At 42.8% G+C, this 24,184-nt stretch overlaps 1 protein-coding gene across 1 annotated transcript; it reads right to left on the bottom strand.

The window, feature by feature from the left end:
* Positions 1-4,262: 4,262 nt before the first annotated feature.
* Positions 4,263-23,498, bottom strand: HDDC2 (HD domain containing 2). The gene is made up of 6 exons (XM_037045821.1): positions 23,361-23,498; positions 22,118-22,239; positions 20,165-20,267; positions 13,917-13,985; positions 8,206-8,344; positions 4,263-5,908 (listed from the first exon to the last, which is right to left on the bottom strand). The coding sequence occupies exons 1-6, from the start codon at positions 23,442-23,444 to the stop codon at positions 5,805-5,807; spliced, it is 621 nt and encodes a 206-aa protein (XP_036901716.1). The 5' UTR covers positions 23,445-23,498; the 3' UTR covers positions 4,263-5,804.
* Between the last annotated feature and the right edge of the window lie 686 nt (positions 23,499-24,184).

Below are 24,184 nucleotides of genomic sequence, written 5' to 3'. Positions count from 1 at the left end.
CTAAAACAACCTTCAATTCTAAAATGCTCTCTAATCTACATAGAGTAATAGTTAACTCGGGTTAACTGCTAAATCTGCAAGGGATATCAGCAAAGGGAATATAGTAGGTAGAAAATTCGAGAACCCAAAGTGTGGAACCCTTTACGGTTTGCAAAATCGCTCACATGAATGAAAAAGGCATCATGTCAATGTAATATTTCTTCAGTAACTTTTACCTTCCACATTACATGCTTCTCTTTTCTTCTAAATGGGTAACAGAGATACACCCTATACATTCATTTTTTTACATGCACACAGAACAGATCTTCTAACAAAAAATCACAATCTAGGTATATATTAAATATATGTATCTATAACATAATCCATGTAATACACGTGTAGCCTATATATATCGTTAGTATGTTTACTGTTTATTTTTTTAATTTATTAAGTAGAAGTGGACACAGTGAAATAAAGTCAAACTGAAAAATTCTATTTCAATTAATGATGCAGGACAATCTGTATACCTGATAGAAAATCAAGTTGGTTCAGGGTCCCATAATCTCTCAGGCCAGGACTCTTAGCAGATACAGGTATGGGTATGTAAACTTGAACCAGAGTGAATAAATGAGAACAGAGAAGCCCTGCCAGTAGGATCTCTGGTGTTCTCCCTGATTTATCCTTCTAGTCTGTTGGTGGAAGCCAAACCCCATCCCACCGGCTTGTGACTATGTTGCTCATCCCCAGATACCTGTGGGTACTTCTCTCTCTCTGCCCATCTTGCAGTTGCCCAGTGAAATTGCTTTTGAAATAGTCATCTTTTGTAAACGCACCATCACCTTTTTTTTTTTTTACCACATTCAGGATACTGCATTGTCTTGTAGAAAAAGCAGAATTATGGCACTATAAGCAAATACCCTCATTCACCAACCAATTTCTGCACACAGTGGCTTCAGAATCACAATTGGAAAACACAGTATCAAAATCAGATAAGAAAACAAGAAAGTCAGTGTTGCCACAATTTAAACCACATTCTTTATCAGTTTTGTACAAGCTATATTCATGTCACCTCTCCTAATTGAAAAGTTTCTAATTATTCACACTGTTGTCAGTAGAAATTGGACTCTTACACAAGATTGCAAGGAAAGCATCCCAAGGACCCACGCACGGGAGGTTGTGGTGTGGCAAAATCTGAGTGGAAATAGAAGCTGCCCCCTGGGTTTCCGATGTCCCATCCCCTTCCATCCCAGCATGGGAAAGTCCAGGTATCTTCAGCAAGGCCAAAACCAAGGCCCAGAGTTTGTTCCATATTAAAGCCCAGTCCTTCGGAGCCCGTGCATTCTGCCACCCTCCCAGTAGCTGCTAGATCGGAATCGTTGTGTGCTCACTCCCAGGCAAGAGAAAATGTGTGAATGCGTTACAGAGAGGGAAAACTGTTTCCCTGGTATTGTGTGTGCTTGGGTTTGGGGTGAACCAGGTGCTTCTTCAAAATAACCAATGAATTTCCCCAGCTTTCCTGTGCTTTTCGATGGGTCCACCTCCCAACCAATCCTTTTTCCCCCGGGGCTAGACTGACAGGCCTCTTTGATCAAGCACCTTCCCTAAGCCCTCCAACAAAGGTACCAGAGCAGGACAAAGGGATGGGGGTTAATGCCTTTCCTGGAACAATGCTATGATCCCTGGGGTGTGAAGCTGTAGCTTCCTGGTAAATCAAACAGGCTTGTGCTCCCAGTTTATTAAGCTCCATATCCAATTCCCTTTCCCGTCTTCCCTTTATTAACATCTAGCTAACTACGTACAGTAATAACTCTGATCTGGCAACGATATAACAGCTATGACATGAGTAGTCTTTTTTCATTTTGTGTCTGAACCAGCCACATCATTGATTAGAAAAATCAAATCACTTGCTGGTTGGTAGGTAGTCTTAGGCTAGAGGTTTCACTTCCTCACTGCCTGATCACTCACAAGCTGCCTGTTCCTCCCTCACTTTGCATGTACAAGTTCACATACAGTAAGTTCAAGTGTTCCTCAAGTGATAAAGCATCTGCACACAATAGACAGAGCCTTTTACTAGCAAATTGAAATTTCTGGTAAGGACCATGTATACAAAATGATACCACAACAAAAAATGTACACTAGTCTCTTTATCCAGTTTCTCTTTCTGCAGGGTCAGTTACCTGCACTCAACCTCAGTCCAAACATACTAAATGCAAAATTCCAGAAATACACAATTTGTAAGTTTTAAATTGTGTATCGTTCTAAGTAGCTGATGAAATCTCAAGCCATTCCTCTTCGCCGTGCCAGAGACATGACTCAGCCCTTCGTCCAGCATCTCCCCGCTGTATTTGCTCCTGGCCCACTAGTCACTAGTACTTGTCCATCAGATGGACTGCCTAGGGATCACAGCACTTCTGTTTAAGTAACCTTTACTTTTCTTAATATGGGCCCCAATGGGCAAGAATGATGATGGCAATTTGAATATGCCACAGAGAAGCCTTAAACTGGATATATGCATAGGGAAAAACAGCATATATAAGGATACTATCCAGTTTCTGATATCCAGTAGGGGTCTGGGAACATCCGAGGGGGGGCTACAGTATCTCAGTAATAAAAAATTCCAATGTGAACTGTGTTTACAAATAAACTCTCTTTTTTTAAAGCAAGCCATCTGTAAATTAAACATTTTCTACTATTTAAATGCAACTGCTCTGATGGAAAATATTATAAATTTATGCAGCAACTTTACTTTAAACTCACATCACATAAAAACCACAACTGTTGGTAGGTCATGTCAGCAAAGAAATCTGCATGTAGCCCTAAATCACACAATTTCTTGTAAGTCTGCTCTTGAACCACAGACAACAGAACTGCATGCTGTACTGTGCAACGTCCTGGATGCCAGCCTTTCGGTGGTCCACATGAGGACACCAGAGTGTAAGCTGCTCTCTGCCACTGCGTATTGTTCCACAGCTACCTGTCAGCTTGAAATTTGTTGAACTTCACTATACAATGGTGCATAAGGTTGCAAACGTCAGTCTCAACACTCTCCTCTTACTTATTATCAAATTGGAATGTGGGTGGATGTAATAAAGGAAGACGGTAATAAAGTTGGCAAGTGACTTAAGTATAAAATGTAAAGCAACTTCAAATTTGGTGTTCAAATATAATTTCAAACTATTATCTGGCAAAATCTTATGGTTACTTCTAATAAGCTCTAAGAATGGTGCAATCCTTTACATTTTTACTTAATATATTATACAGAGTATGTGTTAAGGCAAACCCAAAATTATCACCAATCTCCCACAGAAATCACCCTCCATCTCACTGTGAATGTGAAGACTAAGTAAATAAAACTGCTGCCTACTGAGGATGCTTTTTCACAACACACTTCATCAGTCCTTTATCCCAGAGCCTGTATCACAGACTTTCAGACAGACAGGTTAGAGGTTCTGTTAGGGCTAACATGTTTTCTATTACAAGGGCATTGAGAATTATGTAACAGCTAATGAAAGGCTAGCCCACAAGGGAAAAACAAGGAATTGTTTTGGGGAAAGAGCCGCCCACCCACAGTCAGCCCCAGGGTCTCGGCAGGGAGCACCACCCTGCGGCCCTACCCTTCTGCCCTCTTCCTTTTGAGTGAGGTAGTTCCTCTTCCTCACTACAAGGAGGTAACAAAGAGTATTTTTTGAGTTCATGTTGGAGGAGGTCATCGAGAGGACGTTAACTCCTGGCTGACTTGCAAGCTGGGCCTGGGCAATCAGAGGCTTCTCATTCACACCCATCCGGGGCATGTTGGTTCTGGCCACTGTTCCCATACTAGGAGTTCTTTCAAGGACAGAGCCTTGAGAGTAATGTCTCGTTGAGACCGTCTGGAAGGCATACACGACTGAACCCAAAGAGAAGCTTCTAGCATATAAACTTAAAAGATACCGGCATGTGGTGCAGAGATTTACTCATCTTGTGACCACCCCAGATGAGCCCCGTATGCAAGTTCCGCTGCTTATTAAACCCACACCCAGTCAGTCTGGAATGGTCTGCGTCCCTCTCTGGCCCCTCTTGCTCTTCATGTATGGCACCCAGTTTGTGAATCAAGAGTTCAACCCAGGAATAATTATTTACTCTCCATCACAATGACATGGCTTGATATTCAGAAAACCAATTCCAGGCAAGTAGCATGAATCTTCCAAGAAAAATGCATTTTTAAGTGATAATGCTCATATATTTGTAGACATCAACTGATGAATTCAATAGCTATTTTCACTGATCTTCATTTTGTTCTTATAATATTTCATCTATAGCATCATTACATTTTCATTGCTTTAAACATATCACCTCAGTAAGGAAGGTTTGGGCCTGTGTGAACCCCCACTTGGTTGGTAATGATTAAGTGATAATGATTAAGTGACCAGTGTTAAATCTGACCCAGTAAAAGCGCTCCAAAGTCTCTCCATGAATTTATGAAAAATACAGAAGGAAAGATATTGCAAATAAAACTCCAGGGCCACAGGCAATCTTTCCATTGTAAATATATGAGCCTTATCTTAAGTTATTTTGTGTGCATGTTTTCATGGCAGGAGAAAAAACTCCAATACTAATAGAGGTAGTTCTATTTTCCTACCACTGTATCTCCAATAATAACCACACTTTTCAACCATTTATCACCTTTTAAATACTGTTTCTATCATGTGGACTGTGTTTGGACGCAAAACAGCATTGCTCTTTTCAACACAGAGCAGCTAGCTGTATGTACACAAGTGTGCTGCTCCTGAAGAGATCATGCACTTTGCTTCCTGCAGATTGGGTATCCATGGAGACTGCAAAGAGTTTCCAAAGAAACGCTGCCTAGAATTCTCACCATGCCAGCCTGAAGGCTTTCTTCAAATGGAAACTGACATTTGAATTAAAGGGACAGGCATCATCTTCTACATGAAAATCTATCAGTGCAAAATAGTGAGCAGGTCTGCACCAACAGCCTTCCCTTCCTTGTCATTCAATGGCTGAGCATCATTTAAAGGCCAGTGGGCAGATTACTTATCCTATGAAAGGAAAATGAGGAGGAAGAAACCAGGTCTCATGTGTTCCCTAGATAAGGTCTAATGACCCCACCAATACTCTTAGATATATTTCTCACCTGGTGATACATTTCTATAGTCAAGGTGTGAACACCCTGTAAATGTTCTGATCTGTAAATCAGACAGGGAAAAAAACACAGAGGAAAACAAATAGCAGTTGACATCACATGCCCCAATTTATACCTCCAAATGACAAACAGAATTGGAAGAAGGGGCTGAATCTGTTGCCAGGTTTACAAGTGCACGATCAAAGGCCTAAAACAGGTCACAGTGAAATTAAAAATCTGGCTCCAGAGAGTGATCATATGAGCACAGTGGAATTTCATCTGAGGAGATAATACATTCATTTTCCTGGATCCCTACCAGTAAGTCAGCTGAAAAATCTGTTCTTAAAAGCAATCATAATTAAACTTTCCACTGTTCAGTGAATCTTGCCCTTGGGGATGGAGGGTACAAATTCAGTGGATTAAAAATCTCCAATAAATATGCCAAAGTTTAAGGTTTTTAAAATGTATGTATTTAGTTCACAAAAAGACACCCACCCACAGGTCCTCACCCATGCATTTTCATGACCACATTCTGTTCTGCGGCTTCTTTTGTGGCCCAGTTGTATCACGTTTCTTGCTGGAGCCCAGGCAGTTGAAAGTAAACAGACTCACATCTGGGGAAATCAACAGACCAACAGGCAGCAGAACAGCATCCAGTGGGAAAACGCAGTGTTCATTACGGGCTTGCAGCAACACGGAGCACGTCTCAGGAGTGTGGTGCACTGGCGGCGGCGGCGGCGGCGATACTAGCGTTTCTTTCCGCCTCCAGTTCAGAGACAAGCTGGACTATCTCAGGGTGACTGAATTTTCCTGCGAGGCAAGAAGACAAAAAGATAATATCGCACAAAGAATACATCAATTTTCCCACGTTGATCACAGGCCTCGTCGGGGACTCCATCCTGTGACCTGCCCCGTGCTTTACTCCAACGCAAAACACGATTCCCAGGCCGTCCTGATTTGGAGAGGGGCCAAAGGGGGCCACCTGGAGCTTATTCTCCGTCACCCCTGCTGCCTCCGCGCATAAGGACGAGAATCTGGCCAAGAACCATCGATGAGACAGAGCTGGCAGAAACGTGACCAGGCAGCCTCTGGAAGAAGGCACTACAGGGAAACGCAACTCAGAACAGTGAATCCTAATCTCGGCTCAGTTATGGGCAGTCACCCTCTTTCCGAGCTCAAGTTTCTTCTGTAATAAAGCTTGGAGCTGAAACTAGATGACCCTTCAAGTACCCATGTGTTTAAATTTACTAGTATTTTCATGTTTTGTTTTGGGGTTTTTTTTTTTGAGAATGTGTCAAAATAGAAGATAATGTTAAAACTGTATTTTAGTTACATTATTAACAAAATATACTATCTTAGAACCTAATCATTGCTTATTAACACAGCTGGCAAATCTTTCCTGTAAAGAGTCAGACAGTAAATATTTTAGGCTTTGTGAACTTACATGTCTCTGTTTCAAATTACTCAACTGTCCGGTTGTAGCACAGAAGTAGCACAGATGATACGTAAAGAACAAGAGTGGCAGTTTCAATAAAAACTTACATAAGCAGGCACAGCGGGCCAGTGCGGCCGGCCCTGGGCCACAGTTTGCTGACCCCAGGTTTGCACGTTCATTGTACTGAACAGAAGGCAAACATTTTTGAACACCACCTGTATCAAAGACAGATGAGACGAAGGTGGTCTTGGCCCTCAAACAGCTTATTATAGGATGGGGTGAACAAGTGGGGGTTTGGGAAGAGACCCAAGGCAGGGCATCACTAAGAAGAATGCAAGTCAGACTGTGAAATACTCTGGGAAGCTCTAGACCAAGTGGGGCCTGAGCAAGAAGAAGGGAACACAGTTTTGACAGGGAGAGTTAGGGAAGGAAACCTGAGAGGCAAGTGGCCTCAGACTGCACAGCTTTACAGGCCACTCAAAAGCATCAGGATTTTATTTTTTAGGAAGAGACAAGCCACAGGAGTTTTAAAAACAAACATATGATGATACCTACAACTACAGGAGGAAAACGTTGAATGAACACACAAAACCCAGAATGAACTGGCAAGCCTGGCAGGCAAGTTGGGTGGTTACAACAACAGCCCAATACAGAGCTAACGAGAGCCATGCCTAGCGCAGAGGTAGTGGGGCTGGAAAAGAGGAAAGGAAAATCAGATCAACTTCATTACAGTGCAAATCAGGTTCTGGACCACCAGTCTGTGACCTGGGATCTTCCTACATTGTTGGGCCACCTGAGGGGCCTGAGAGGTCCCAGCAAGGCTGTCCTAACTCCTCTCAGAGAATATGGAAGTGGAGCTGGGTGTGAACCGTCCCAGAGAAAGAGAGGTGGGGTTGCACTGGGGGAGCAGGGGCGGGGCAGGAACACCAGCTATCCCTAACACAGAGTACTTAGCTCCTCACTCATCAACACTGTATAAAAATGAAGATAGTTAAGGCTTATTTATCGCCAGGTATTATTCTAAGTACTTCGTAGGAATTAACCCACTATAACCTCAAACAGCCCTACAAAGTAGATTCTGTAATTACCTGCATTTTCAAAATCAGGAAACTAAGGCCCAGAACTAGGTTAAGTAATTTACTAGAGGTCACAGAGATTTTGTGGCAGAACGAGGATTCAAAGCAGGCAATGTGACTCTAGGTCTGTGCGCTAATGACACTGGTCCTCTAATGACACTGGTGTTGGCAGCCATTTGGGGTTCTCTTATTTTAAATTTCTATTTCTACCTCCACCTCACATGACCTTACACCTACAAAGCAACTACAGATAATGCACTGTCATATAAATTCTCTCTTGAATCTCAAAACCCACCTATGACTTAAGTAGGGTAAGTATTATGATTTTCATTTTTCAGAGGACACAGAAAGGCCAAGAGGCTGCCCAGGGCCACACAGCTAGTAGGTGTCACCTTGAGCCTGGCGCTCAGACTCCAGGGCGGCAACGCTCTCCTGCACCAGCCCCCTTCCCAAATGAATCCCACCTTTTCCTCTTTACCTGCTCCGAAGGAAAGGTCAGAGGAGGGCAACCACAGTGCATTCACTAACATAATGTATTTACTACACTAGGAGTAAGCCAGACTGCCATGACACCCCGCGCAAACAGCACTGAGCACCTGCTGTGGAGTCATAGAAGTCCTGCAGTCTCCCAGGTCTGTTCTCAAGGTCTTCATATTCAGATGCCTGAAGGATCATCTCACATTGGTCCAGCTGCTTCACAAATTTGGCTTCTGCAGTAGATTGGGTCTCATATTCCTAAGTGAAGGGACAATTAGAGCAGCATGATTAAGGCTTGCATGATTGAGTAATTCAGGAAAATTCCGATGCAGGCACCTGGAATCAGGTCACAGCTAAAAAGCACAGGCTGACTTGCCCACGTTTCTCTGTGGTACATAACCCTTCACAGAGATGCGCCACCTGCCCCTGCACAGCTAACATCATCGCCCCACGCAAGGGGCACGTGCTCACGTGCCATGTGTTCCACTGGATGCACAAGTCTCATTTGTTCACACGGACACAGGCAAGCATTTTCCTTCCTCTCAAGCATCTTGTCTTCACTTCCAGATCATTATTCTTTAACCCAACTGGTCCAGGTCTTTTTTAACTCCAAGCTAATATTTCATCTCATGCTTCTCAAATTATTTCCCTCTCTATTTAATGTTAGTTTTCTTCTACAAGTTGAATTTCTGGCTTTCTCATTTAATTTTGGTTACCACTTTATGCCTGGAATCTCTGACCTCACTTTCTAAATAGGGAGGACTTAAGTCTCTGCGTGATGCCTCTGTAGGATACAGTCAGGATCTGTGAACTCTTCCCACGGTGCTGTACTCTTCCCACGGTGCTGTGGGCGAGTGTTGGTGGCAGGAAGGTGGTGATGTAATGGACAGGGGGTCTACCTTTCCTCTTCCACTGGTCCCTCCCTCCTCAGTGCAAACCCGAAACAGAAGCCACAGAAGGTCTGTTTCTTAGAGTGTGACACATGTCACACAGCCATAGGCCCCAATTAATGCAATACAGAATCACTATTCTATTCAAACCAAAGTGTTCCCAACTGGTTTCCCCACAGTTTTCATTTCAATCCCACCCCAGACGTGTTCAGATAATGAACCTGTCATACTTTCTTGGCAAGATAATGTGATGTGAATTGCTGAAGGTTTCTCGGTTTTTACTAAATGCCTTACTCTTATAAAGGCAAAGGCACTTATAAATAATTACTGTTAATTGAAATGTTTAATTGTATTTATACTTATATATTTATATTTAATAAATTTAAGTTCACTACTTAACAAAAATAAATGCCGTACTTTAAGCATAGCAGTCCAGAATTTTTCTCTCTTGAAAGTGAGAAAAAAGATTACAAGACCATTAGGGAATAACACATTTTATAATAAATTCTGGTTAAATTACACATTCCTTTTAAATACAAATCACAGGATTTTCTCTCAAAAAGTAATGGTACTGATTCTTTGACTTCACTTTCCAACCAGGAGGCAGGGCAGGGAGAAAAGTACTACAGATAAAGCTTAGTCTAGAGTTAAGAAGAGGCCATGGCATATTTGGGGAACGTACTGGGAATAGTTCCTAATGGCAAGATGGAGAATGAAGGCCAAGAAGGTGAGCGGGAAGAGGCTGAAGGTGGAGGAAAAGCCAGCTCCTGAAAGGCCTTGTGGTTTAGGCTGTGGAGTCTCAGCTTATTCTGCAACTACTGGACATCACGGAACGGTTTCCAGTAAGAAGCGTCGCGATCAGCTTTGCATTTTAGAAACAGCCTTCTAGCTCCTGTGTGGAAAGTAGCTAGGCTGCGAGCAGAGGTGTCAGGCTTTGAAACTCTGTAGGACTAGCGGAGAAGTTACGAGAACGTGGCAATGAAGATGGGGAAAAGTGGGCTGATCTGAGAAACGGTAAGGAAAACAGGTAAACTAAAATGTGAAAGAAAGGGAAAGGGAGCAGTCATAAACGACTTCCTAGATTCTAGCTTGGGAAACTAAATAGGGAGCAAAACAGAAGAAGCAGAAAGACAAAAAACCCTACAGAGCAAAGAAAGAACACCACCAAAAACCTCATGGATAACAATAACAAAGCGGAAGGTCATATCGCTACCCACAAAATATACATGAGAGGAAAATCACCTCCACCCCTGCATGTAATCAGTGTCTGTCCGGGAGCAATTAGAGGAGACTATGGGCATCGGGGCGTCTGCTGGACCTAAGAATGGGAGAATCTCTAAATAGATGATGGGTGTTCACAGTAGTATCACAATGTGAGAACAGAGCCCAGCACTGAAGGAAACTTGCCCACTCCAACTGCAGTCGATGTAAGTCCAGTCCTGGTGAACTGGCCAACCTGACCTGCAGGGCCCCTTCCAGGTCATGAGGAGAAAAAGCTGAAATCTAAATTGAATGGGATAAGCATCACAGAGATGAAGAAAAAGCCCAGATAAGAGTTCGGAAGGGGAACAAAGCCAGGAAATCTCTGAAAGTAAACCACCACATTTTTACATTAAAAAAACCAACATACCCCCCCCAAAAAGGAAGAGGAAGCTCTGTGAAGTTAAAAAAGCTATTTGAACCAAGTTTCTTTCCAGAAGTCCAGGAAAACTACCATAACTGTATATCAAAATGAATAATAACAACAAAAAGCAGATGCTACGATGAATTTGGATGGTCAGATTCTACAGAAGCTGACCATGAGATAAAGAGAATAACAAGTAAAATAACATCTCCACAGACAATTCACATCAGAAAGATATCTTCATTTTTAAAAGCAATCTGATATATAACAAACTATTTCAAAAAGATATTAAGAAAATGATAAGACATGAAAGAGCAACATAAAAGTAATTAGAGATAAAAGAAAAAGTTATGTTAGAAATAAAGACTAAGCAATAAGGAACACAAGAATAATCAAACACGATAAATGACCCCTTAAGAGAAACAGAAATCAAAAAGGAGGAGAGGTTTAAAAGTCAAAGAAATGAAAATGACATAAAGAATAGAGAGAAGGTAATAAATACTGAAGATAAGCAAAGAAGAACAAACATACAGGCACACAAGAGTCTTGGGGGGAGAAGAAAACCAAAGCAAAAGGGAAAATTACATTGAAAATTTTTTAAAAATGAAAAACATTTGAAAGCATATATTGAAAGTGCATACTAAGTTCTTTGGGATATTAACCCAGAATAGCCAACACCACAAAGACATATTCTAAGAAAACCGCCGTATATTAAAAAATCCTTTGGACAAATGCAAAAAGTACATCTGACATATAAGAAAAATATCATTATAATCACCTTGACAGCAATGTTTTATGACAGAAGAAAATGGAAGTAACATATTTAAGATACTCCAGTAAAGAAACTGGGAGCTAAGGTTTTCATTTCAGCTGTAAGTGACCTTCAGGCCTAAAGAACACAGAGGAACTATTAAAGACACGTGACACTGAGGGAATGCTATTCCTGTGGGCTCTTCTTGAAGAACCTGCCAGAGAACTGGTTTCAGACAACCAAAATGACTGGGGAGAGACTGACATTAGGACCAGTGGTGGGCACTAACCACACAGGTGCTTACAGAACTGAGGTTAAATGAGGTTTAAAAAGAGAGGGGTCAGAGTATGTAATGGTTAAATGTTTTGACAATGTGGATATATTGTACAACTATAAAATAGGGGGAGAATAGAGACAGCAAAGGCAAACAATCTTTAAAACTGTTCTCAACAATCAGAACTGATGATGGTGGTGTGTACAACTGTTATTCTGAGATGGTACATGTGTAATGAAGGATAAAGGTTATATAACCAGGATTCCTGGTGTAGACGGACATGCAACATAACATGCAAGAGACTAAGTACAAACCGAATTGGAAATATCACTATGAATTCACAAGCTATTTTATATGTACATATATATACCAGCTGTGTCCATTAAAAAGTACAGAAATAATAATGAACTCGGTAGCAATGAGCATCCTTAGTAACCATACTGTGGTCTTGAAATAACAGTTCCTATTTAAAAATGAACTGAAAAGAAAACCGGTGGTCTGGCCAAGGGCTTGTTCAAGATGAATGAAGCTGAATCACCTGCCAATACTGCTATCAAGGAAGCCACCAAAGTCAAGTGCTTTTACCACACCTTTCTCGTCTGACGTTAACCAGAGTAGATGAAGGAGAAGCATCTGGTAACAAAGTTATTTCCACTACAAAGTGAAAATGAAATAAAGACACTAGAACACCATTCTGTAACACCAAGGGATTGAGGGATATAAGCATCAAGGTAACCCAGACATATGCATTGCATGATGAAAGAATCCACCACCACCTAGAGTTCTGCCAGAAGGGTCCCACCCAGTCTGACCTCAGGCTGCAGAAAATGAGGACCTCTCTCTGCATCGTGACCATGGAACTGGCAAAGCCCATGCCACCAGAAACTCGACTACAGGCCAAATGGACTAGAGTCTTCAATGATAACAGGTAGAAAAAAAAAGGGGGAGGGAGAACNAAAGACACTAGAACACCATTCTGTAACACCAAGGGATTGAGGGATATAAGCATCAAGGTAACCCAGACATATGCATTGCATGATGAAAGAATCCACCACCACCTAGAGTTCTGCCAGAAGGGTCCCACCCAGTCTGACCTCAGGCTGCAGAAAATGAGGACCTCTCTCTGCATCATGACCGTGGAACTGGCAAAGCCCATGCCACCAGAAACTTGACTACAGGCCAAATGGACTAGAGTCTTCAATGATAACAGGTAGAAAAAGAAAGGGGGAGGGAGAACTGTAGATTAAAGGATATATAAAAATGTTCATTGTAAAAGAAACAGGTACTATTCAACTAAAATATCTAGGGATGAAAACTTGGGTGATAAAACCATAAAGAAGTTCAGCAACCACCATGAAAAGTGCAGGCTGTGCGGGGCAGGATACGAAAAGGGCATCTGGGGAGAACGGCAAAGTTCCAACTCTTGATGCAGACGGTAATTGCAAGGAAGTTATTCTTCTAATAACTTACTATGCCATGCATTGGTTTTGGGGTAGTCTTCTATAGTTTTCAATAAAAAGTTTTTAAACAATAAAAACGGTCACAGACAGTGAGGGCCATGCTAGGTTGAGCTTCCTATGGGTATTTAGGTGGAGCTGTCCATGAGGCTGTTGGATTCATTAGTCTAGAATAGGCAGGGGTTTGTTTTGTGTCCTCCTCACAAATGAGAAGCGGCACGAGGAGGGGGCAATGGCAGCACCGTGGCTGTCTGTGCCCTTTCCCTCCATCACGCTGCCTCTGCAGTCCTAACTTCAGCAGCACTGGGAAGGAGTGAGCACTGACAAAGCCCTGGTTCTGTGCTGGGCGTCATGGCGGCACTTCATCTTGACCTTGGTCAGCCCTAGCAACCCTTCGAAGTTCACAGGTAGGCAACATACCAAGAGGGGAGCATGCCCAAGATCACTGAGCCAGGAAGCAGTGAGATGGGAATCAAACCCAGCATTGCACCACCAAAGCCCATGTCGTTTTCAAGGACCAGAAATGGGTGGTGAGTATGGGGTTGGTGGGGGTGGCAGGGCTGGGGGGGTGACAGCAATGCATCAGGAAATCCAGGGGCCATGAGTCTTGCTGTGCACCAGGTTTTATGGTGACAGGGGAAATGGGGAAATTGAGGAAGAAAAAATGTTAGCCATGAGAAATTCCTGCAGCAGCTCAGAGGTGAAAAATAGACGCAAACCAAAAAGTAGTAAATTAGAGACAGCTTGCTACAATAATCTAAGTTAACTAAAACATTGATGAGGCCTATAAATTCAATCACAGTGAATAAAAAGCAATCCATCATATACACTTACTTCCCAAAGTCCATAGAGCTCCTCTCCGAGATCCTTTGAGAGAAGTTGGGTTAACTGCTTCATAGCTGCCTAAAATATCAAAACATTATTTTAATCACATACACATTTGAACTCAGCTACAAAAGCCAAGTGTTGGGCTCAAATCCTTAAAATAACTTCCAAAGGGGCAGAATACTGGAAATATTTATGGCTTACAAGGAGGGCAGTTACGTACATTAAATAAGAACAAGTATTTATTCACGTGGGCATCAGTCACCACTTATTTCGTGGCCTGAAGCACATCACACATAAAAAAAGACTATGAGGAGGGTGTGAGACAATCTGAAATAGCAGAAGTGAGGCCAAAGCTTTTCCACCTTCAGAATGAATCACAGATGCCCACATAAACTTCAGTCATAAGCATACCAGAGTTCAACACAAACGGTGCGTGGAAAGAATAGGAAAGTAACAATGAATTACAAAGCTCACTGAACTGTTTTGTACACTATTACATCCATTTTCTGTTGTTAATCTTTTTATTGCAAAATGTAAACCACCACACAAACGGGCAGTTATTGTCATTAACATAGAGGAAATTTATGATAGCATCTTGTAGGCTAACAGACTCAGAGGCTAAAAAAGGGATATTGCAGGGTAACTGGCCAAACCGTCCATGACAAGTATGTTTATGGAGGGAGGCCTCCATAAACATGTCCAGAGATGGGGACCTGGCACCTCAAGAGGCTGCCCAAATGGCCTTTATGCAGCACTGACAGAAGTACCTCCTCATACCCAGCTGAAACTGTCCCTGGGGTTCTTACTCTGTGCCTAACTCCTCCCCCCCCCCCCGNACCCCCCCCCCCCCCCCCCCCCGCCCTTCACAAACACAAGGTACAACAGGTGGGCAGTGACCCAGCTGGGCCAGAATTTCTGCCGCAACAGTGACTGGTCCAAGGAATGGCCGTGTAGGTGACCCCCAAGTCAAACTATGCAGGTGATCCCCAAGTCAAACCAGTCACTTGGGGGTCACCTGCATAATTTGTCCAGCAGAGGCTGGGAGACAGAAGTCACAGACAAGCCAGAGAGAGTCAAAGCCCAAAGTAGAGATATGAGAATGAGAGAGCAGAGAGTGTTTAGTGCTTATTTTTAGTCTCTGAAGTCCCAGGAGCCTCATTCCCTGTGCTTCCCTCATTTCTGTGTCGCTCCAGTATCCTAAAATGCCACATTTGGGGGCATAGGGTCTGCAAGTTACCCTCAAATGGCTTCAGATTTCTTGACCATCATCATCATCCTATTAATCTATTTTCTATTAATCTTTCTGATCTATTAATCTTTCTAATATATTCATCTATTTTTCTCTTAATCTATTTCAGTTCTAAACAGAGGTTAGGTTCCTTGAAAAGAATATGGTTGTAAGAACCACTTTTGGAAAATGGTTCCCAGTATAAAAGTGGGAACAGTCTTATATGAAATCAAAAAGGGAATTGGGGAAAAGCAATGAAAATGAATATGGATATCTGTGTGCACATTTATTTATTACTGGGAGGAAAAATATTTAAAAGTACAATCTCTTCTACAGCAAAACATATTTGCCAGTGTCAACAATCTGTTTCATGTATAGAGCATCACCATCGTGAATGGCTTGTAGCATCATACCACTGCAAGGGTATAAAATTTAGATTACCTTGTACCTGCATTCTCCCTTGGTTCTTTTTCATACCTCTCATCAAGATACTTGAAAAAATAATTTGCAGTTTCAAAAATTAAAGGTCTCTGTACACATAGTGTATCATTCCACCATTGCAGACACACAAGTTTGCCTACTGCTGTTGTTCAAACTGAGGAACATATATGTGCAGGTGTATTCAAAACCTAAACTTTGAGAATACGAACATAAAAGTCCTGCTTTGAGAAGAGACTGTTCTCTTCCACTGAGGGTTGTTCACCCGGCACTGAATGTAGCTACTGATGTGTGGTATGACCAGGGTGGAGCAGAATGGAACCACAGCCTCCTGAAGCCGGACAGTCTATCTCCATAAATGCATCTAGAACTGAATTGGCCTTTTGGAGATCACATCCAATTACTGACTGACTGGCTTCCCGTTGACTAAAATCACAATGTCCGTTAAAAAAACATAAAAAACAGACAAGTATATTGTTGCTCTCTTCCTGCAATTGAGCAATGGTTTTCTGGATCTAAACTCACAGATATCATGTCTTATGACACAACGAGAATTGCATTTTGAGGTCTCTTAGGTAGCTGATATTCCTTGGTTGGCAGCAAATGCCCAGAATCCTGCCTACATTTCATTTTAAAATGAACCCTCAGAAATCGACTTCACAGAAGTCCAGGGTACGTGGCTATGGGTGCCAGACCTTCTCTTCCTGATGGTGAGCCTTGCCACACCCACTTCCCTACTTTTTTTGCCTTGTTCACACATAGATTTTGAGAGGAAATTTCCCTTGCTTATTCCTGTTAGCCAAGCATGTCAACAATCTGCTTAAAGTTCTGAGCTGAATGAAGCTTTTGGCAAACATTGTGTCAGTTTTGTGACAAGCACCCAGAAAGCATTATTTATTGCTCACACATCACTGGCGAGGCTGAACTGTGCTGCAGTGAACCACAAAGGACGGACTCCCGGGGGGCTGAAACCAGCTGTCCATTCCCCAGCTGAGGAACCCCAAGCAAGTTACTTCATCTCCTTGTCCTTCAGCTTTCTCAACTCTGAAATGAGGTTAATAATGGTACCTACTTGAAAGGCTTGCTGTGTGGAATAGTTTACATACAAAGTGTTTATTATCTGGCACATAAGCAGCACACTATAAAATGTTCACTAAATTTCTCATTTTCTCCATTTTACCATGTTGACTCGCATAATAAAGTTCGGTTCTTCTCCTTCCAACCTCTCAGTTCTTTGGTAACTTCGACCTTCACAGGTCCATATAAAACCATGACCCTTCTCCTGTCTTAGTAAGTTTTTCCCTTTATGAAGGAATATAACCTGCCCTTTCTGTACTCCAGCCTCAAGTTCCTCCCCATTAATTCTTGATGATCCCTACCAGGAGCCCTCGACCAACTGGGTTATAATATAAAGTACACAGGGTCTAACAGAAGTCAGGGTTCTTGGAGTGTGGTTGGTGGGTTTCGTGAATGTCTCTCATGGAATGGACAGCAATTTGAACATTTCACCTAAAATGTCATATGGTGTATATGAGTATGATATTGTTATGTTACAGAATTACATGCTTATGATTTTGTAATTAAAAAAGGGCATTGTTTGTGCCAGACCCTGTATTTTATCCTGCTTAGGAAGGAGTCAGGCTACAAGTATTGCTTTTGGCCCCCAAATTCTCCTTTGGATATTCTCCCCAAATATCCAAATATTTGCTCTCCTCTAAAACAATCAACGTTCCAGGCTTATCGAGTATTTTTCCTTCCTCCTCCTTCGGTCTAGAGCCTCCTGGATGCAGTCGGCTGTCCTCTGGGCCAGTGGTGCTCCCTGCTGCTCATTATGTGCATTCCACCTCGAGCCAAGAAACCCTCATTTAATTATCAGAATGCATGGTTTGGATGTCTACATCTTATTCATAAACACCATCTGCACAGAGAATGGTTCAACTCTCAGATCCTCCTCTCTGTTCCCAAATCCTAGCCAGCGGCGGGAAGAGGCAACAAAATATCAGTGCTCTCCAAGCCTTTGGTTTCTGTCCAAGAACTTGCAGTTCTCTAGGGTGTTTCCCTTGTCCCTTCTGATTATGGTATTTACTCTCCTGTGAACTGAAGGAGTAGGCAGTGAGCAGGTAGTTTAGTGAGGCCACAGAGGTTTTTCATCATTGCCAGGACACAGAGTCCAGCAAGACAGCAACATTCTAATGGTTCTGGTCCACACTATGTCCCTCCACGGAGGCCAGGTCTCAGCTGTTGTCAGGTCAGCAGTGGGTCCTCTTCCATCTCCAGTCGTTGGAGACCCTTCCTCTGGGCTGTGCTTTTTCCTCAGATGGGTCTGACGTGCTCCTTAATGGAGTTAGCCCCAAATTCACGCTGTACCTATCTTTTCTTCCTCTGTGTCACTTCAAAATCTTTGGTTACCCTCTGGTATTTCAGTATATTATTTCTCGTCCACGACACCCAGATGTCCCCTTGAATAAGACTGTCATGTATCCTGAAATGAGCTATATAATCGAGGAGGTTCCCCCCCTTTTTTTCTGTGTAATGAGTCATTAACCAACATCCTCTGGTTCAGAGCTAATTCCTTTCTGTAACTCAGTTGGTTTCTTTTTAAATTAACTGTTAACCTAGGAATTTTTAATGACTTTCCATCATTTTTAGATGATTTTAGACCTACTTTTCAGTTATAGCTCACATACAATGTTATATGAGTTTTGGGTGCACAACGCACTGAGACATTTTACGCCTTACAAAGTGGTTGCACCACAATGAATCTAAACTCTCCATGGAGAATGACTTTCTTAGCTCCTGCTCTTTCTACAGGCTCTCACGAGGCTGAGCCTACAATCTAGACCTGTATCTTGGCAGGAAAAAATACATTCCTGACAATATTCCCCTTGTACCTGTAATTCTGGATGTTTCAGAACTCCTAAATTGGATTCTCTTGTCTGTGGGAAGGTAATAATGCTGCTGGCTACTAAGTTCATCTCCCCTCAGCTCTGAGAAGAGCTATTTAAGACCACTGCCCTGTTAAACCATCTGAGATAAAGGACCTGTCCACTTAGCAGTTTAGGATATGCGGTCTATAATAAAAGTAGCTTACAAAGATCCCTGAATTGAGAATCAGCTATTCAGCATTATAAGAAAAGCCTTCATGAATTTTGCAGCCTCTGCCTTAAATATCTCCCTCTTTGGCCTTCGCCTCTGGGGTTAGAGCCCAAAATGACATTGATTTCACGTTTTATTGATGTTGTTCATGTCTTACTAATCCAAGTATTTTTCTTTACCTCTGAACACTAAATTAAAGGACTCATTTAAAATCCAGGAACAACTATAAAGGACACGTGGCCAAAACCAAGGGGGTGTGGAACCAGGAAGGGAGGTGGGGAGGGGTTTGAGGGGCAGGTGGAGGAAAACGGCAGTATAGTTGCACTTGGAGAATAAAATTTTTTAAATGGAAAAAAATACATAAAATGATATTAGAGAAGAGAATATTAAGAGCTATCAGTAAAAATTATAAATTAGCCCTGGCTGGTGTAGCTCAGTGGATTGAGCTCGGACCTGCAAACCGCATGATCGCGGTTCGATTCCCAGTCAGGGCACATGCCTGGGTTGCAGGCCAGTTCCCAGCAGGGGACTCACGAGAGGCAACCATACATTGATATTTCTCTCCTTCCCTCCCCCTCTAAAGATAAATAAATAAAATATTTTTAAAAAAACTATAAATTATAACCATCATAGTTCTTGAAAAATAGTTGCAATAAAAAATATTTGCTGAGGCCCTGGCTAGTGTGGCTCAGTGGATTGAGCACGAGCCTGTGAACCACATGATCGTGGTTCGATTCCCAGTCATGGCACATGCCTGGGTTGCAGGCCAGTTCCCAGCAGGGGACTCACGAGAGGCAACCACACATTGATACTTCTTTCCTTCCCTTCCCCTCTAAAGATAAATAAATAAAATCTTTAAAAAATATATTTGCTGAAAAAATCCAACAAATAATAATTATAAAAATGATTATACTTGTAAGTTATAGAACTTTTCTCTAAAGAGCTTAACTCACATGGAGAACTCCTTCAAGTTCCAGCTATTTCCACTGTTCTAATGAAAGCCATGTTACCTACACCCATCTTGTGATGAAAATCGAAACCAACACAATTTGCTGTCCCCGTGTTAAACAAGGCTGGGAGCCTTGTTCTTGTGTTACACAAGGTTAAGAACCAGCAAAAACCATTCTGGTCTTACTCCAAGGAAATCCCTGAGTCTGGAAGCTAAGACTGTAAACCCCAAAATGCAGTAAACACACGCAGCTCACGCTTCAAGATTTTGCCTCACCCATCCCACCAACCCAAGGCTCTTCCATCCTAAACTCTCTACTGTCTCAGCCGGCTGCCCATCTTGTAAGACCCATTCAAACACCCTCCAGCCCAGGCTCTCAAACTTGATAAAAATGTTCCCCTGATGTTCCCCTTCTTTTAGTGAAACACTAAGACTCCATCAAAGTGGGGCTCACCCTGACTCCAACAGGTCTAATAAACTTAGCTTTGCTTCAGCAACAGGTTTTTCTGGTGGCGTCGTGTGGGGTCAATAGTCAACACTGACCTCTTCTCGCCTATGTTTTTCTTCTTTGGGGATGTTATCTGCTGGTGCTATGTCCCCAACGATGCATTCTGCCATATCGTGAACCAGGGCTAGGCGCACACATCTGACCAGGCAAGAAATGGCGAATAATTACATGGAATTATACTCATTACAAACCCCTTCTCTACACTATGTTGAAGTTATGTAATATATTATTTTTCTCTACCCTCACAGAGTATTTTAATGCAGCATTTTCTAAAGTAACTATATTTTGCCAAATTTCAACAGTTCAAGATCAAAACTGCTTGTTAATATTCAACACAAAATATGAGAATGCAAAGGAAATTGTGAGTCTATGTCTTTTTAGAAATGGCTGGTTTCTCAAATATCACTTTAAAAGATAAGGTATAAGGGGACTCAATGCTAATAGAAAACAATATATAATAAAAATAATAAGAGAAAGACTTGCAATAGAGCAGGCTGAAAAGTCAAGATTAATAAATGTTGAATAAATAGTACTTGTGAATATATAATTAATAGTTAAGAAAATAATTAATACAAATAAAAAATAAAAGATAATTTTAGATTACAAAGCCAGGAGGTGATCTGGGGGTTAGAGCATTTAGTTACTAATATAAAATTCAAGAACTCATTTCCTTAATATACTAGTTAGATGTCAAAATGAGGTCCTTTAAAGAAAAATGAATAGAGTTGGATGGACCTAGGTTCAAACCTAGCAACCAACATTTATTAGCTGTGCGACCTTTGCCAAATTACTAAATTTCTTTATATGTTAAGTGTTATGAGCCTTCATTTTATCTTCTGAAAAAAAAGAGATACTACTTCATAAAGTTAGTATGAAAATTAAATTTGGTAATTTATGATCCCAGCACATGGTGTTCATACAATAAAGACTATGATTATTAGTGATAATGAGTAGTGATTAGAATAATCACTGTCAAAAAAAACCGAAGGCAGGTCATGAGATAAACGTCCCAGAGGGCCAGTCTGATTCAGGTTCCCACTATTACCAAAGCAGAACAAAGCCTAAAGAACTCCTTGGACGTGTCCCCTCCCCGCCTGCTGGCTCTTCCTGATCCAGTTAAAATCTCACACTACTCTTAGGTTTATCTCCACTCAACACTAACTTTATCTTATACCCTTCGCCTAAAATGTAAGTTCCGCACTATCTACACAGTAATGGGGCTCCTCAGACTCCCTAATGAAACTTTGCTCCAATTAAATTGACTGACTTACCATTTCCAGAGCATACCTTCACCTTCCTGCCATCAGGGTTTTCGTTCCTATGCCCTTCCCTCCACATGCTGCGCCTTCTACTTCTCTCCCTAGTTGACTCTTCAGGGCTCACCCCAGAGTCCCAAGAACAGGTGCTCTCTCCCGTCGGAGTATGGTGCTCATTTCCTAACACAGCTTATTTTGGAAACCGCTTTGGGCCTGTGTGATTCATTTGGTATTTACTTAATGTCTTATTTTGCTGGGAACTTTGTCCTACACTCCGAAAAGCATTCTACATTGTTGCTTGACTGAAGGAAGAGAGAATATCTCTTTCTCAGTTATATCTTGCACATAACACTCCAAAAAGTCACCCCATCTAAAAGGGACTAGATAAAAAGGTCACAGTGTGCTGATACAATGATAAAATGTAAGACGTAACACACTCGCTTCAAAGGCCCTGGAAACCCTAATACCACATATATATGTTTTCTTGAAATCAAGGCAGGCTCTTTCCCCTGCCAATTAACAGAGAAAGCCCAGAGTGCAATTAACAACTGCAGGAATCTACACATAGTTCCGGTTCCCACATTTTGAATCTGTAAGGTTTGCCTCAAAAATTTTTTCTTGATTTATAAACTAACCTGCCACAAGAGTTTGACACACACCTCAGTGGTGAAAAGCAGTGCATAATCACCGGGCGGAGACCCCCCCTGACAAGCACCGGAGTTCACAGCTTACCGGTCTTTGTTAAGGTGATCGTCTTTGGTCACCAGAGCCATAACTGCCATCCTGTACATGTGATCGGAGACACTCTCTGGCCGCTCAACATTTCTGTACACCCAGCCAGTCCGTGGGACTCTCTGATAGAAATGAAGAAGAAAAAGACTTGTATAAAAATAAATATTTTGCCTATCTGCTATGCTCTTCGAGAGAAGTCCAGGGAATGGGACACTGAAAGACAGTGAATGGTTTCAGAACAAACGAAAATACCTAACTAACTGAAGTGAACAACATCCAGAATCCAATTAACCAGCGAGGTCAGAGAATGACGGAGGGGTGGGGGGATAACTCACAGGTATACAATACAAAGGTCTGTAGCCACGTTACTCTGTGCTACTGATGTATATATTTTCCAACACATACAGTCCTTTAAACATAAAACAAAAGTGTAAAGAAACTTATTTTTCAAAGCGACGAGACTTGGGAAGTTTTGCCTTCCAACAACCACATTAGACAGACACAAGCAGAAAATACTGGTGAAAGCTCTGAGCTTGAACAAGTGATGGACTTCCAAATTCTCAAGCAGAAGGGCTAATGGCATTTCTAATGATTCTTCCTTTTATTCACATCATGATGTGATCCCGTGAGTATGCATTTCCTCCTCAGGAGTCTACATTGCTCATGAACTTTATAAACTATAATAAGAGTGCCAGGAAAAAGATAATCTCCGAGGCTAAACTTTGGAGAAATTCAGCAAAATCACTAACGGGTAAGCGGGGGGGAGGGGGGGATGAATGTGACGTCACTAGTGTGCACTAGCTAAAATCCTCTGTAAAAAAACACAGGCTTGTTACTTCTGTACTCATGGGGCAAACTTTTTGAACACCCAGTTTATAATCTGCAGGACTGAAGTCAGAGCTCGGAAGCCGACTCCACCCCCAAAGTCACGCCCCAAACGTACACGAACCCAACGCAGACGCGGGCCGCTGCGGAGGGCACTGCACCTCGCCACCCCGGCCGGGCCCCAGAAACCTCCGGGGTGGCTGCCTGGGCCGGGCCGAGTCCTGAGCTCGCTCCACCGGCCCGGGACCCGCCTGGTGGGCCGGGCGTCTACAGTCTGCAGGCCCCGCGGCACCGAAGGGGGCGCCCTGCCCCCGCCCACGGGACGCGGAGGGCGGAGAGAACCGGAGGCCCCGGCTCGGCTGGCGGATCCCGGTCCGTGGCCGCCCAGGCCTCGGAAAGCCCGCTGGTGCCCGCTCACCTTGAGCTGCCCCACCAGCCGCAGGAACTGCAGCAGGTTCCGGGCCCCGCGGCTCGAGACGGCCACGGAGGAGGCCAGAGCCATGTGGCCACCGGGTCCAGACAGAGGATCTAGGGCCGCGTGGTCGCCGTCCGAAGCCCCGCCCCTTTCCCCTCCCCCTTCCTGCTTTTTCCTCCTCCTTCCTCCTCCTCCTCTCCCTCCTCCTCCTTCCCACTTTCTTCTTCCTCTCCCCTCTCTGGTAATTTTCCTCCACATTCTCCTCCTCCATTTCCTCACCTGGTTTCCCCAGATCCTTCTATCCTGTCTTCCACCTTCCTGTCGTGGGTGGCTGCCCCCAGGAGCAGGCACAGTCCTGGGCACATACCTGCACTCATTACTTGCTAAACTCCATTTCAGGAACTCCATCAGACTTGGACAAGGGTCGCCACAGTTCCAGGGGTCGGGGAGGGTTTGAAGGAGGAGGAGGAAGACTGAGCCATATTTTGCCAAACACTTGCCTTTTAGTAATTCAGAGTCTAGTTGGGGAAAAGACAAGGAGCTCTACTTAAAGATGGACAAACTAGAAACATTTGGACACAGGCACAAGGAAAGTACTTCAAAGGGGAGACATTACTTAGGAATGACCGAAGTACCGGTAGGACTTTAGAGTTAGCCGTAGCCGAGGACTTAGGAGATAAACACACGTGAGCTGGAGAGTGAAGACAATCCCAGGATGTAATCACAGCTACGCTTAACACCTCAAGTGCTGAAGAATCTCCTAATGCCCCAAAAGCTGGTCATGGTCTGTCTTGACTGTGTGTCTTAATTCTATTAACAATGGTAAC

The sequence above is a fragment of the Sturnira hondurensis genome, unplaced genomic scaffold (genome assembly GCF_014824575.4).
Source record: "Sturnira hondurensis isolate 20B ecotype Veracruz unplaced genomic scaffold, ASM1482457v3 Scaffold0004474, whole genome shotgun sequence".
In the NCBI taxonomy this organism is placed as follows: Eukaryota; Metazoa; Chordata; class Mammalia; order Chiroptera; family Phyllostomidae; genus Sturnira; species Sturnira hondurensis.
This window is presented reverse-complemented; position numbering and strand designations above follow the sequence as displayed.

Bases quoted from the DNA above. Each gene is read 5' to 3' on its own strand.
- HDDC2 (XM_037045821.1), bottom strand. From the start codon at position 23,444: ATGGCTCTGGCCTCCTCCGTGGCCGTCTCGAGCCGCGGGGCCCGGAAC. The intron at 8,345-13,916 runs GTAAGTGTATAT...CCCTTCACTTAG, and splicing joins AGCTCTATGGACTTTGGGAA to GAATATGAGACCCAATCTAC. The intron at 5,909-8,205 runs GTGCTCAGTGCT...CTTGCCTCGCAG, and splicing joins CTTCTATGACTCCACAGCAG to GAAAATTCAGTCACCCTGAG.